The sequence below is a fragment of the Bidens hawaiensis genome, unplaced genomic scaffold, assembly GCF_021521415.1.
Source record: "Bidens hawaiensis isolate Kalapana, Puna unplaced genomic scaffold, B.hawaiensis_p1.1 tig00001692_1, whole genome shotgun sequence".
NCBI classification, from domain to species: domain Eukaryota; kingdom Viridiplantae; phylum Streptophyta; class Magnoliopsida; order Asterales; family Asteraceae; genus Bidens; species Bidens hawaiensis.
Window position 1 is genome coordinate 2,706,842 of NW_027491096.1, and position 16,240 is coordinate 2,723,081.

A 16,240-nucleotide genomic window follows, 5' to 3' on the forward strand; every position below is an offset into this window, starting at 1 on the left:
AACACACCAGATCTAATAAATTGAAACCTTCTGATTATACCGGCGGACTCAGTATAAACAGAGGTTAGGAATGAAGATTAGAATGATATAGCAAACAAGAGAAAATAAACTAAAGATTCACTATATTTAATATATCATTTATGAACAGTGAAACGGTTGAGAGGTTTACATGGAATGTCTAGGGTTTTGTGATGGCGATACGAGGTAGCATTAATATGGAATAATCGCTCTGACTTTTATGCTCTCGTATTCCGTATATTCTCGTCTCCTTGTGCTCAAAACCTAGTATTATATTTATAGGCCCATAGACACTCATTCTATAAATACTAATGATCACATAATGAATAACAAAATAATAACAAGTATAAAACTGGTCTTCGAGTATGATGAATCCTTGTCGAGCAGACCTTGTAATGCATGATATGCTCGGAACATGTCTTCGAGCAGACTTTACTTGGAATATTTTCATAAGAAAATGTTCTACTCCAGCAGACTTCAATCTTCATAACTTATTCAAACTTTGCTCGAATAAGTTCCACGAGCAAACATGTTCTCCTTGATCTCTTCAATCTTTCCTTAGGATTTATTATAAACAACTCCAGCATGCTCGGGTACTGAAACTTGCTCGGGATTGAACCATGCTCGAAGATTATACTTGCAACATTTGAGATCTTCTTTTATTGTATCCATGCTCGACCCACCAAGATGCTCAAAAAACTTGGTTTAAGCTGGATAGATTAAGTTGCTTGCTCGGATAGCAAACTATACTCGGTGGAGAACATCATTGCTTGACGAAGTGTAGCATGCTCGACGCTTTCAACACTTTGAAGAAATCCTAGAAGATGGTCTTACAAGCATAAGACATCATGCTCGAGGTAGTAATTCCATGCTCGAAGGTCCAAGCTTGCTCGAAGTCTATACTTAGCCACTTCTTGTGGAGGTTGAGAAGATTCCAATCTTCCTTTGCAAATATCCGACTCAACAATCTCCCCCTAGATTGGAACAAGCTCAAATGCACCAAAACATACCTGCACTAAGTTGCACATGTGTCAAAACATAGTCACAAATCATATGAAGGAAATAGTCATTACATTACATAATCAGAATTCTACCATTAAGGCATTACACATCAAATTACAAGTTAATCAAATTACAAAAATACATGAAAATATAAAAACAACAAAATTTCATAAGATATTCCCTGTCAGCACAAATCATAGTAGTTCTTTATCTTTACTCAAGCCTCCGAGCCCGGATCAGTTTGTTATGTCTAACAGCGGCTGCTCGTTGCTTGAACATGTCAAGTTCCACGCTGTCCATAGAGTCCAGTGGAACTTCCACTTCCATAATGTCAGCTAAGCCCTGGACATGTATGAACCGTAACTTTGAATCATGTTCAACTATAACAATCACTTTTCCTTCTGCATTTCTGAGTGACACAGTCGAACTCTTTTTGTTGAATGTGATGCTAGTGATTCTTCCACCAGCTTGGACCTGTGAGTTGGGTACTAACATCTCTATTCTCATAGCTAGACTTTCTCTGAGTGTCCTTCTTGTTGAGCTTGAGCCATTTGTTATCTGCTGTGTGCTTGAGCTTGAAGTTCCTCTTTTCTTTGTCATTTCTTTCTTTTTAGATTCAGGGAAAGTGAACTCAGACCACCTCACATCCCTTAATATTTTCTCCATTCTTGTCCTCTCAGCTTCGTTATAAGTATTCTTTCTCTTTTTATTCAACAATGGAAATCCTTTCTCAGCTTGTTCATGTAAGTCTTTTGAGAGATCATTCCTTTGTTGTCCGGCCAATCTATCCTGTTGTAGATAGTCATAAAGTTTTAATTTGGCCATTGCTTCCAGTTGCTCCCTTCTGAACTATCTAAATCCCTTCTAAACACAATTTGACTTTGTACTCCATCTTCAGTAACGACTTTTAGGGTTCTTGATCTTGAGTCAAAGTATAGGTTAGTAGGCAGATTGAAGTAGTTTCTTTGTGGTTGTTGCCTCTGCACCTCAGATCTGATGACTTGTTTTGGAGCTGTTGATGATGATGATTTCTTTGAGTACTTCAGTTCAGATTCATCATATAGCTTCTCTATCTCCGATTCGTTTTTGTAGAATAGCTCTGTATATTTAGCTTCCCTCCTGCAAAGCACACTTATCATTTCAGCAAGTTGATTCTTTGTAAGTCTTTCTTCAGCCTTTGATCAGGATTGTCCTCAACAGGCTGGTTTTCCTTTAATCTAAATTCTTCCTCTAATTTTCTCCTCTCTTCCAAATACATCCTCTGTTCTCTGTTATAGATCTCAACCATTTCTTCCTGTGATATACTTTCAATTTTATTTTCTTTCATCACCTTCTTCAAAAGTATATCTTTCAATATTTTCACCCTCTCAGGGTCCTCAAACCAATGTTTCACTTCTTCTTTTTTCTGATTGGCATTTAATTTGTCTTTTTCTTCCTCATCCCTTTTCTGACTTTCTCTCTAACTTTGTAAATTTGCCTTTAGCAACTGTAACATCTCGGATTTTTCAAACCCGTATTCGTTTATGATTAACCCGACTAGGAAATAATTTGGATCTTTATTGTTAATCAAAAATCAAATAATTATAACTATTTTAAGTTCCTTCATGTTCACTTTAGGCCCTTACACTTTAGATAATGTTAAATCCTTATTTATATTATAACAAGTTCAAAAATTGATCAATACATAAACTTCAAGGGCTTAAATCGTCAAAAATCAAAATTCCACTCACTTTTGCCGGAGCACCACGTGATGGGGTAGCCTTCCCCCACCACGCGGCGCCTTGGACTCCCTGTGCAGATCGTTTATGTTCTAGATCGCTTCCTAGTTCGTTTTTGGCCCGGAATCGTTTATTTTTGGACCAAATCAAGTGTTTTAAGCGCCAAGAAAACTAATATAACTTACATACTTGTTCACATACATTACCTTCCACAAGGTTGAATTATGTCTGCTTATTATGTTGATTTGATCATTAAAACTCGATTCGGTTTCCTAAACGAGTAAATATACCAAATATGGTTCGTTTTAGCTATTCTTATACAAACAAGACTCATAATCTCTGTCATAAACTTTACCATAAACCCTAGAAGCCTCCTCTAGCCGTCCTACCTCTGATCATCACCAAACCCTTCGGTTTTTGCTTATTCGTTGAAGATACTATGCTTGTTCGTTTGACTTTGCTTAAGTGTGAACCTTTGACTCATCGTATCTGCTGATCCTTTCACTTTCCAGGTAAGTCGTAAACATAGAAATCGTTCATACATATTCCCTAGTCAATAACCTTCAATCAATTTCAGTGGTTGAAGGTGTTGACTGGTCAAATCGTTTAATACTTGTCAAAGGGCAAAATAGTTAACTAGTTTGACTTAACGTTTTCTCAGACTTCTGGTCAGATTTAATTTTTGGTCCAGAAGACTTTTACTCTCATAACGAAATTTTAAGGGCACTGACCAAAACCCGACTTCCGACTCGCTGTTCGGATTCTGTCAGTACCAGCTCGCTTAAATCTTAAATATAACATAACTTGAGTTCTAAAGGTCCGTTTGGATTGATTCCAGCGGCCACGAGTTCGTTTTTACTTGTATTATCATATCTCAAAGATTCAGATTCTAATTTGTTTATAAAATTTGACGTGTAGTGTACGACTTGCTTATTTGTTAGCTCGTTTAATCGCATTTATTAATCGCTTGTCATTAATCTAAGGTGAGTTTATCATTCACCTATTTTACCACTTTTTCTAAACATTTTGGGGGCATATGCATACTTATTCATATTTTCTATCATATATTATATACACAAACTCACAAACATAATCATTATGTGTATATCAATTAAATGCTATTTGCTAATTGCTATTTGCTTATGTGTATATTCTATCATTGTCGGAGAGGTCCACCGTATTCCCTTGTATAGGGTGCTCATTAGTATGATCATACGACCGTCTTAGTAACCGGAGCCCGATTCGCTTGGCATTGATTCATTGGCACACTAGCAAGACTTTGGTTGTGTATATGGTTTGTTAAGCTTTGATTGATTATTACCACATAGGTTGGTTTGCGTATTATCATTTATCATTTATCTATCATATATATATATTGTTGTTGTGTCAAAATCTGGTGATCATCTCACTCAACATGTGTTGTTGACAAACTCTTTTATTTTCTACGCATATGCAGGCTGCTTGTATTGAATATTGAAGTTTGGACACTTAGACAAGACCTTAGGATTTAACAAAGAGCATCATTGTTTAAGCTTGTTCGAATCATATTTACTTATTTGAAATATTTTGTTATAATTTGAAATATGAGGTCGAGGGTTTAGGTAACTCGAACCATGTTAGAGCGTCTCGTAGGATAAACGAGTCATCTTGATGTCATTAGTATTGATTGAATGTAAACCGACAGGTGTTTGAGTTTCGGGATTTCTTAGGGAGTCTCTAGCTCGTGATGAATCCGCGTCTTGTATCAGGTGAGTTCTTGATGCCCCGTTTAACTCTTTTTAAGTTTTGGGCTAGCATGCACACCTAAGCGATTTTGCTTGATGAAATGTTTTAAACGATTTTACATAGGCTTGTTAGTATTGGTAGGCCTTGGAATGTTAAAGAATGCGTGTGTGTGTGTGTGTATATTAGAATGGCCAATATTTGGCGAATGTTGTAGTCGTCTCGACTACTGAATGTTGCGTATGCCTACTTTGTGTTTGCATGCACTGAATGTTACGTGTTTGGGTTGTACGTTTTCTCGGCCCTGAATGTTATTATTGAATGTTGTATATATATTGATATATATAGGAATGCACGTATAGAGATGCTCATACGTAAGGATGATTATTTATTGAATGTGGTGACCTAACCGATGTATTTCCGTTTACCGTTTTAAAACCGTTGGAATGATTATTAAGACTTTTGTTACTTATTTAAAACTTGAACTCACTCAGCTTAAGCTGACTTTGTGTGCATGTTAGTGTGAGTTTCAGGTTAGGAAGAGGATGCCTTATCGCTTGGACGTGCACGAAGTTACTTGGACGGTGAAGGGCATACGGGATCTGAAGACTTTATTATTAAAACATTTATTTTAAATTTTTATTTATTTATTTAAAGATAATTATGTTGGTTTTGGGCAAAATTCCCGGCTTTTGGGAACTTATTTTATTATTTACGTTTTCCGCCGAATTATACTCTGTGATGCTCATTTTAATGAAAAGAATTGTTTTAAGTTTAATTATTTTTACGAGTGTTTTGAATGATTACCAACTGTGAGGTTCCTGGGGTTCGGGGCCTTACAGCGAAGATGCTGGCACACATTTCAACATTATCCAGTGACGTGGTGACACGTGGCCGCCTGGGGTTGTCATGCAGAATTGCGGCGCCGACTTAAGCAACTTCGCGTATCGCGAAGATGCTCAGGCAAACATCTTCGCGTATCGCGAAGATGCATAAAAACGGGTATAAATAGGGCAGCCACGAGCTCAGTCGTTTTCATCCCATTTTCACACTTTTCTCACACACATAACCTAAAGAATCGTGCCAAGAGAGTTCTGGTGGTTCCGAGGCTGTTCTAGCAAAGAATGAGGTGTTGTTACGCTGCCGAACGAGCTGTTAATTTTGAAAACGAAGTGCAAGTCGACGTGCTGCTGATTTCTTAAGTTCTTAAGTCCCGTCGAGCCGATTAAGGTAGGATTAAGGTTAAGTTTTTTACTTTACTAGTTACTTTAAATACATAAGATATAGCTTAGTTAAGGGTATAGTCGTTAAACTGTAATTATTTTCCAAGTAATGTTTTATAAAGCAAAGACGTTGCTTCCACGTGAAGTAATGTTATCAAAACTATTATTTTGACGGGCATGTAGTAACTGGAAGGGGGTATCATTAGTATACTCTTCTTGCCTAAGGAAAACAATTCGTACAAATCCCAATCAACCACGGGACCCATTTGCTTACCTGGAGAAGTTTGCCAACGTGATATCCTTTATTAGGCCAAAGCGTGCTATTCCAAACGTCATATGTAAATCTAAAGTATTTTCATAAAACGACTATAACTTTACTAAGGTTAGGTCAGACTTAAAAGTCTGCTGATCATACCACGAGTCTGCTGAACTGAATTGGACCTAAGAGTCTGCTGATCAAACCTCGAGTCTGCTGAAACTGCAACAGACTTAAAGTCTGCTGAATAATACCAACTAGGTACTTATGCATACCTATTATGAATATAGGTTAATAGCATACTGAAGCCAAGGAGGTTGATATTTCCAACTTATAATATAAGGTGAACACGTTAACCTTTTTACTATCTGAACTGATTTTACTCTTGTAATAGACTGGTTGTTTATTACAAAGAGTTTGATAAATGTTTGCATGAGATAAAATCTCTAAAATCGTTATAATATAAAATAGATAATAAAAAGCAACTCAGACCGAATACACATGTGTCAGGATCCAAACATAACTGATAATTGGCATATAAAACCAAGTCAGTCATAACCACTTCTCCATAAGGGTTACATAGCCTAGGGGAAGGTTGTCTACGAACAGGGGCTATGTACTTGGAGAACCTTTGAATTGTGTGTGTAGTGCAGTGGTACAAATCCCGGGAATGGACAGGCATTCCTGCTGAGTTTGTGAAACAGAAAACTATGTTTGTATTTAACGACTGTTATAAATGTTTTATCGAGTCAACGTTTCACCATCATATAGCTGACGTGTTTTCCCACCCTTGCAGGTAATTAGATGGTATAAAAGGATTGGAGTTGTAGAAGATCGCTCGAGACGGCTCATTTTTGAAACCCATCGGTTTTTGCTTATTCGTTGAAGATACTATGGTTGTTCGTTTGACTTTGCTTAAGTGTGAACCTTTGACTCATCGTATCTGCTGATCCTTTCACTTTTTGGGTAAGTTGTAAACATAAAAATCGTTCATACATATTCCCTAGTCAATAACCTTCAATCAATTTCAGTGGTTGAAGGTGTTGACTGGTCAAATCGTTTAAAACTCGTTAAAGGGCAAAATTGCCAACTAGTTTGACTTAACGTTTTCTCATACTTCTGGTTGGATTCAACGTTTGGTCCAGAAGACTTTTATTCTCTTAATGAAATTTTAAGGGCACTGACCAAAACCTGACTTCCAACTTGCTGTTTGGATTCTGGTCAGTACCAGCTCGCTTAAATCTTAAATATAACATAACAAGAGTTCTAAAGGTCCGTTTGGATTGATTCCAGCAGCCACGAGTTCATTTTTACTTGTATTATCATATCTCAAAGATTCAGATTCTGATTTGTTTATAACATTTGACATGTAGTGTACGACTTGCTTATTTGTTAGCTCGTTTAATCGCATTTATTAATTGCTTGTCATTAATCTAAGATGAGTTTATCATTCCCCTATTTTACCACTTTTTCTAAACATTTTGGGGGCATATGCATACATATTCATATTTTCTATCATATATTATATACACAAACTCACAAATATAATCATTGTGTGTATATCAATTAAATGCTATTTGCTAATTGGTTTACGTGTATATTCTGTCATTGTCGGAGCGGTCGACCGTATTCCCTTGTAAAGGGTGCTCATTAGTATGATCATAGGACCGTCTTAGTAACCGGAGCCCGATTCGCTTGGCACTGATTCATTGGCACACTAGCAAGACTTTGGTTGTGTATATGGTTTGTTAAGCTTTGATTGATTATTACCACATAGGTTGGTTTGCGTATTATCATTTATCATTTATCTATCATATATATATATATATTGTTGTTGTGTCAAAATCTGGTGATCATCTCACTCAACATGTGTTGTTGACAAACTCTTTTATTTTCTACGCATATGCAGGCTGCTTGTATTGAATATTGAAGTTTGGACACTTAGACAAGACCTTAGGATTTAACAAAGAGCATCATTGTTTAAGCTTGTTCGAATCATATTTACTTATTTGAAATATTTTGTTATAATTGGATAATGTGTGTATTCTTTGAATAAAATAATTAATTAGATATTGTCATTTATATTCATAATAGTATCTTCGAGCTGTGAGCAATCGGATCACGCCCCGGCATTTCCGCCTTAGGTTGGGGTGGAACAGCAACTCATGGGCTTCCTTCACTGATCTGACTTTCTGTTGCAGAATTTTCTTTGACAGATCTTTAATAGCATTATACTCATATCCGTTTTCAACTAGGAATCTGATTTCCCCTTTGTATTTCTTTCTCATTTCTTCACACTTCCTTTTTAATCTCCTCATTCAATTTATTTTGTGCCTCTTCAATAGATTTAGCTTTGTCATACTCAGCTGTTGTCTTGCATAGCATGTCTATCTCCTCAATAGGTTGTCTATTTAGATAGGAGAAGACATGTCCCTTCACAAGTAGATACTTCCTGATATGGTCTAAAATATACATATTATTACTTAAATATTCCTAACACTTTTAAGTACTTTTGAGCTAGGTTTTTATTAAATATTATTCTTAATTGGTTCATATGTGGTTTTTTAAGATTTCAATAGACTATGAGCTAAAATGAAGTAGTTTTATTAGTTTTGAAACAATGAGATATAATAATATATTAATTAACTACTTTATTAAAAATGTGAAGTTGAATGTAAATTGAAAGAAAGAAAAGTATACTAAAGAGTTAGTCAAACGTTATTATGATATCATACATATAGTTTGGTAGCTCAATAAAATTACTTTATTGCTTTGAATCCAAACCATAACACAGATCACACGTGTTTTTATATGTTCAATTTAGCACTCACTTTTTTTATAATGATGAATTATGCATACACATTCAACACAATCAGATGGTTTGCCTTTCAAGTCAAATAGTGGGCCAAGCTCAAAACGATGAATAAAGAAATGGGTTTGAAGGCCCATCAGAGAAGTCCACTTACAATTCAAGTTAGCCGACATGCTACCTTATATAAGGGAATTAATAAAAAGTTATGATCATTAGGAATTTGGAGGATTAATTGGTATGCAAGTCAAAGAAAATAAGAACCCTATTGGAGTTCGATCAGGAGAAAGAAGGGCATCCGATAAAGAAAACAGAAGACGACGACATCATCATTATTGACTTTAGTGTCATAAGAGAAAGTCTTTGGTTCAACCAGATAGCATCCGGGTTCAATACATACTCATCCAAGCATCTTTATTATTTGGTTTGAATTCATTATTTTTGTTATGAATTTATTATTTGAACCTATTTACTTTCTTTTGTTATTGAGTATGGTTGTTGGCTAAACCCTTAGACCGCCTAGGCTTATGATGAACCTTTGATTGACGTTTTATTTTATTTGGGATTTTCTTTTCGTTATGGGTTTATGAATCAGTAAATAGTTTAATATTTTTATTTGATGCATATGTGTGTTTGGTTTTATTTGGTGAATTTTATTATTTCACAGAGTCTTTGGTGATTGCCTGTCATATAATAGGATTCTGTTAGGTCATTTACTGCGTGTTCTTGACTAGTTTATGATTGATTTATAATAAGATCATAGAAACAATATTATTAACCAAATAAATAAAAGTGTGTTGCTAACCTAAAAACCTGTAAGGTGACAGGTTATTTGATAGGTCTTGGTTGATTAAGATTGCTAGATTTAGTTCTTCGTATGGAGTCGTCTAGGTTTGATTTTTCAACTTTGTCTATTAATGTCAAATGAATTTATTAAACTGCCTTTGATTTTCCCGCTGTAAGGTAGGATTTCGTATAAAGGTACTCGTTCATAATTAATTAGATAACCGTAAGGAAGTTTAATATTAAAATCGGTGTTCTTAAGAATTTACTAGAAATCCATAGGTGCCTTCTTGAGAAGGGTCAGGGGTTCTGTTAGGGTTTTCTTTTAAATGATTATTTTATGATCCCGGTTCCATAGCAAAGCATTTTTCCAATTAATTGTTAACTGAAACTTTGGGGGTTCTAGCCTAGGTGGATTTTCATCGTCATCTGTTTTCAAATCACGTTAATTGTCTTTTGTTTATCTTATTTATATTTCTTAATTAGTTTAAAATTAGTTTTCACTAAACCCTCCTCAAAATAATAATAAATAAATAGTCGCCTCTTGTTAAGTCTGATTTAGTTAGTTTACGTAATTTAAATACTTAGCTGTACTGGAGTTGACTGGTTCACTTGCCAGTTAGTAGTTTTAGTTAAGTTAAGAGTCTAGAATTATTACTTAGTGTCTAGATTAGCGTAGTTTTAGTTAATAATTTTATAACTACTTTTAGCACATCAAGTTTTTAGTGTCGTTGCCGGGGACTCTTGGCAATTGCGTTATTCGATTTTATTAGACTTGCTTGCTATATACGTGCTATTTGCCTTATTTATTGCTTTGAGTCGTAGGTGTCGAATTTTAAGCGTTAGTTATTTTATTATTTTTAGTTTTTTATTTTCAAGTCTTTTATTGGAGTCTACCAATTTTGTTTTGTGTGTTTTCAGGTACATGCCACATCGTCGTTCGCACGGACCGCCGTTGGATTGCTTTGGACCTACTCCGTTGAAGTCCGAGGTAAGTTCTTCATCGTCAGAAAAGCAACCGATCACCGTAGATACTTCACCAAAATCATCACCCACAAATTCACCACAACCGATTTCCAGAACCATCCCAATTAACCGAATGGCCCAGAATAACCGCACCATGTACCAACAAGCTTTCGAAGGGTTCCATTGAGATCACTCACCCATTATCGCTCCCGATATTGACAACCCTAACTCATGGCAAATCCCATCCTACGTCATGGCCCACATCACCCAACAACACCAGTTCCATGGCCGTAATGATGAAGATGCACCGGCACACATCAACCGTCTTACTCGTGTGTTCAAAACATTCAATTTACAAGGTGCTAATGAGGATGCGATCTTCCTTCACTTGTTCCCGTTTTCAGTTTCGGGTCATGCTGCCACTTGGCTCGATTCGCAACCTGCTGGAGCATTCACTATTTGGGAGGCGCTTCGTAATGCATTCATCAAGAAGTACTTTCCACTTGCTAAGGCTTCTCGCCTTCGTGACCAGATCCACTCCTTTCACATGGAGCCGGATGAGCCATATTACCAAGCTTGGGAGAGCTTTCAGAATCTGCTTTCCCGTTGTTCACAACATGGGCTCACACCTTGGGCCCTTGTTGAGAAGTTTTACAATGAGCTTACCTATGAGGCTCAAACTAGGTTCGACACAGCTGCTGGGGAAATTTAATGGACAGAAAGAATGTGACCGACTGTAACGAGATGTTTGAAAGTTTCGCGCAATCGGAGTACGCAAAGAAGCCACGAGGCAGAAATTCCAATCCCGTCACCAGTACATCCTCATCTGCTCTAGGTGTACACCAGGTTAATCTGGATACTAGTATGGGTGCTGTTTTGGAGAATCTTACCCGATAGATAAAAGAGTTAAAGGCTAAGGTGGATAAGTGTGAGATGTGTAGGGGTGGTCATGGTACGCTGGAGTGTCCGTTGATGAACAATCAAGATGTTGATTTTATGGCTGGTCAAAATAGGTTCCCTAATGCTTACAACAACAACAATCGGAACTGGAACAACTACAAGAATCAGAACCAGAATCAAAGGAAAGGTAACTCGAATTGGCACCCAGCCGGTGGCCACATGGTTTCCAAGCTCCTTATAACCGAAATCAAGGTCAGTATGACAATGGAGGTTCTAATGGTCAAAGTTTGAATAATGGGCCAGATCTGAGTAAGAAGTTGTACGAGATGATGCAGCAAATCCTTACTAGAGATCAAGTTACTCAAAAGACTCTTGCCGATCATAACCTGCTTTTTAAGAATCAACAATCGGCTCTACTCGACATGCAAAGGTCCATTGGCGATATTGCTCGACAATTGGATGAGAGACCTCGGGACAGTTTTCAGGTTCTACTCATCAAAATCCGGTCGCTCAACTAAAGGCGATTACTACTCGTAGCGGCAGGGTTTTGGGTCCCGACGTAAGAAATGATGAGGTTGAAGTTGAAGATGAGGAGGTGATAGATGAAGAGATCGAGATGGAAGTGTCGGGCAAAGTGCAGAACATCGCACCAGTTGCACCGCTAGTGGAGAAGAAGCTGGTGGAAATCCGACCATTACCTGTAATTGACCACTCTCGTGTCCCGTATCCCGCTCCCGTAAAACATCAAATATACACGCGGGAGTACGGGAACTTTCTCTACATGTTCCGACAGTTAAAGATTAATCTTCCGTTCATTGAAGCCCTCCAACACATGCTGAAATAGGCAAAGTTTTTGAAAAACCTGTTGAAGAGAAAGGAAAGGTTGGGGGAGGTGTCATCAATTCCCCTTATAGGAGATTTTTCGGCGGTAGTGTTGAACCGCATGCCCGAGAAGTTGTCAGATTCGGGAGTATTTACGATTCCTTGTTTGTTTGGTAGTGACGCAATGAGCCATGCATTGGCGGATTTAGGGACGAGTATTAATTTGATGCCATATTCTTTGTATGAGAAGTTGGAGTTGGGCGAGCTTACACCGATTCGCATGTCGTTGTCATTGGCCTGTCGTTCAGTTAAGTATCCGCAAGGTATTATCGAGAATTTGCTAGTGAAGGTTGATAAGTTTGTGTTCCCGATGGATTTTGTGATGCTCTACATGGAGGTCGACGAGAGGGTCCCCATTATTCTAGGTCGTCCGTTTTTACGAACCGAAAAGGCGCTTATCGATGTGTATGATAGGAATATCACGCTTAGGGTTGGTGATGAGAATGTTACTTACGAAGTTGCGAGGTCGATGAGGCATCCAAGTGATCGAGATGATTTCAGTGGTTCATGCCACTCGGCTTATTTTATTAACTCTTTTATTGTAGGTGTAGATAGCTGTTTTGACTATATTTGTGGTGCGGATCTCGTGGGAAGTAATGGTTTGGTCGACTGTGACGATTTGGTTGAGGATGAGTCATGTAAGAACGATTCGGTTTGTGTTGAGTTGCTTGAGATTTCGGGTTTGTCCGAGATTATAGAGGTGAATGAGATCAGTTGTACAAGTAAGGCGGGTTCTGTGGAGAACCCCGCCCATTGGAGTTGAAAGTTCTCCCGTCGCACTTGGAGTATGCGTATCTCGATGAGGGCTTGAACTTGCCCGTTATTGTGTCCTCCAAAATTGACGGAAGAAGAGAAGTCGAAGTTGATAGACGTGTTGAAGTTACACAAAGGGGCGATTGCATGGAGAATTTCCGATATTCAAGGTATTAGCCCCGTTTATTGCATACACCAAATTCTAATAGAAGATGAGTACAAACCGGTGGTGCAACCGCAAAGGCGTCTTAATCCAAATATGCAAGAGGTGGTGAAGAAGGAGGTATTGAAGTTGATGGATGTCGGGATGATTTACCCGATTTTCGATTCTCCATGGGTGAGCCCGACCGAAGTTGTTCCGAAGAAGGGAGGTACGACTGTTGTGATGAATGAGAAGAATGAGCTTATCCTTTCGAGTATGGTTACCGGTTGGCGAGTGTGTATTGACTATCGGAGGTTGAATGATGCCACCCGGAAGGACCATTTCCCGTTGCCGTTTATTGATAAGATGTTGGAGCATTTAGCAGGTCAGCAGTTTTATTGTTTTCTTGACGGTTTTTAGGGATATTTTATCAAATTCCCATTGCACCAGTAGACCAAGAGAAGACGACTTTTGCATGTCCATATGGCACGCTTGCGTACCGTCGCATGCCGTTTGGACTATGTAACTCTCCGGCCACCTTTCAGCACTGTATGGTTGCCATCTTTCAGGATATGATAGAGACGTCCATGGAGGTGTTTATGGACGATTTTTCGGTTTACGGTAATTTTTTCGATCATTGTTTGACTAATCTTGAGAAGATGTTGAAGAGGTGTATTGAAACAAAGTTGATGTTGAATTGAGAAAAATGCCATTTTATGGTGACGGAAGGGATCGTGTTGAGACATAAGATCTCGAGAGATAGTATTGAGGTGGATCGGGCAAAGATGGATACTATAAGTAGAATTCCTCCGCCGAAGAATGTGAAGGTGATTAGGAGTTTCTTGGGTCATACGGGATTCTATTGACGGTTTATCAAAGACTTTTCCAAAATTACCCGTCCGATGACCCGGCTCCTCGAGAAAGATGTGCCTACCGTTTTTGATGATGAGTGTGTGAAGGCATTCACATTTTTGAAAGAGAAGCTTGTAAGTTCTCCCATTCTTTGTTCTCCCGATTGGATCTTGCCATTTGAGCTCATGTGTGATGCTAGTGATTATGCAGTTGAAGCGGTTTTAGGGCAAAGGCGAGATAAACATTTTCACCCCATCTATTATGCTAACAAGACGTTGAACGATGCTCAAGAAAACTACACCACCACCGAGAAGGAACTTTTAGCTGTTGTGTTTGCATTTGACAAGTTCCGCTCGTATCTCGTACTTTCGAAGACCACCGTCTTTACCGATCATGCGGCCTTGCATTTCCTCTTTCTTAAGAAAGACGCGAAGCCTCGTCTTATACGGTGGATTCTTCTAGTTTCCGAGTTTGACATCGAGATCAAATATAAGAGGGGTTCGGAAAACGTAGCGGCCGATCATCTATCCCGTTTAGAGGGCCCGAAGAGAAAAGAGTTGCGTGAGGAGGAGATTGGAGATACATTCCCTCACGAGTCGATCGATTTTGTTGTGGCTGAGAAGCAAGGTATGCCATAGTTCACTGGTTTTGCTAATTATTTGGCTAATGGTTTTGTGTTGGAGGGTATGACTACGCAACAAAAGAGGAAGTTTTTCCGGGATGTGAATAGGTATGTGTGGGATGACCCATTTTTGTTAAATATTGGTGGTGATCGGATTCTGAGAAGATGTGTGATGATTGACGAAAGAGGAAGGTTGGGATATTCTAAAGCATGTTCATGAAGGGTTGACTGGAGGTCATCAAGGTGCGCATGCTACCGCACAGAAGGTGTTTGATAGTGGGTTCTATTGGCTGACGGTTGTTAAAGATGCTGAAGAGTTTGTGAAACTTTGTGATGCATGCCAAAGAACAGGTAATATTTATTCCAAGAATAAGATGCCTCAAAACCCCATACAAATTCTTGAAATCTTTGATGTGTGGGGCATCAACTTCATGGGATCGTTTCCCACGTCGAACGGAAATAAGTATATTTTGGTGGCTATTGATTATGTGTCAAAGTGGGTGGAAGCCCAAGCGTTGGCCACAAATGATGCACGAGTTGTTGTGAGGTTCCTGAAGAAGCATTAACTCGTTATGCGGTGACTCATCATACCTCTACTGCCTATCACCCTTAAACGAATGGTCAAGTCGAGAATGCAAATTGAGGGGTGAAGAGGATTTTGTAGACGACGGTTGGGGCGATTCAGAAATATTGGTTAGAGAAGTTAGACGATGCATTGTGGGCATTTCGAACCGCGTACAAGACTCCGTTGCGTACTACACCATTCATGCTTGTTTACGGTAAGTCTTGTCATCTTCCGGTTGAATTGGAGCATCGTGCTTATTGGGCATTGAAGACGGTTAATATCGATCTTACCGAGGCCGCGAGGAAAAAGTACTTTCAGATTCATGAGTTGGAAGAGCTTCGGGATGCAGCATATTCTCAATCGTTGAACATCAAAGAAAAGACGAAAGCTCTACACGATCGACGTTTGAAAGGCGGCAAAGAGTTCAAGAAAGGTGATAAGGTATTATTATTTAACTCTCGTTTGAAATTGTTCGCAGGAAAGTTGAGATCGTAGTGGACGGGACCGTACTTGGTGAAAGATGTTTTTCCGTATGGAGTGGTGGAGTTGGAGAATCCGAATAATGGAACATTTTGGAAGGTGAACGGTCATCGTTTAAGGCACTATCTTGGAGGACCGGAAGAATCAATCGAGATGGAGGAAACTCCTCTCGATCCGTCGCACTGAATTGTCACACGAGGTTCTTGAGTGAAAACTCAAGTGTAGAGTTTGTACATTCTTTCCTATTTTTATTTATTTTTTATTTTTTATTTTTCCTTGAGTCACTAACGTAGTCTTTTGTAGTTTTTCTTTGTTTTTGTGTTTTTAAGTTTTGTAGGATTTGAGCTAGAAGAGTATCCCCATGAAGTAGAATGCAAAATTCAAGTGTGGGAATAGAGCAGCAGCAGCCGTATACTTTTTATATATCTATTTGCTGCTATTATTCATATTATATATTGTTTAGGGTTGGTTGGTCTGATGACTTTGAAGTTTATGTGACATCCGTGGCAAAATCGAGTACACCTTAGTACTTACAAACTCGAATTAG

General features: G+C 38.3%; 1 protein-coding gene across 1 annotated transcript; it reads left to right on the plus strand.

Annotated features, from left to right (window-relative positions):
* The first annotated feature begins 15,414 nt into the window (after positions 1–15,414).
* Positions 15,415–15,879, plus strand: LOC143593841 (uncharacterized). The gene is made up of 2 exons (XM_077073333.1): positions 15,415–15,654; positions 15,709–15,879. Exons 1-2 carry the CDS (start codon positions 15,415–15,417, stop codon positions 15,877–15,879), a joined length of 411 nt encoding a protein of 136 aa, XP_076929448.1.
* The last annotated feature ends 361 nt before the right edge of the window (positions 15,880–16,240 follow it).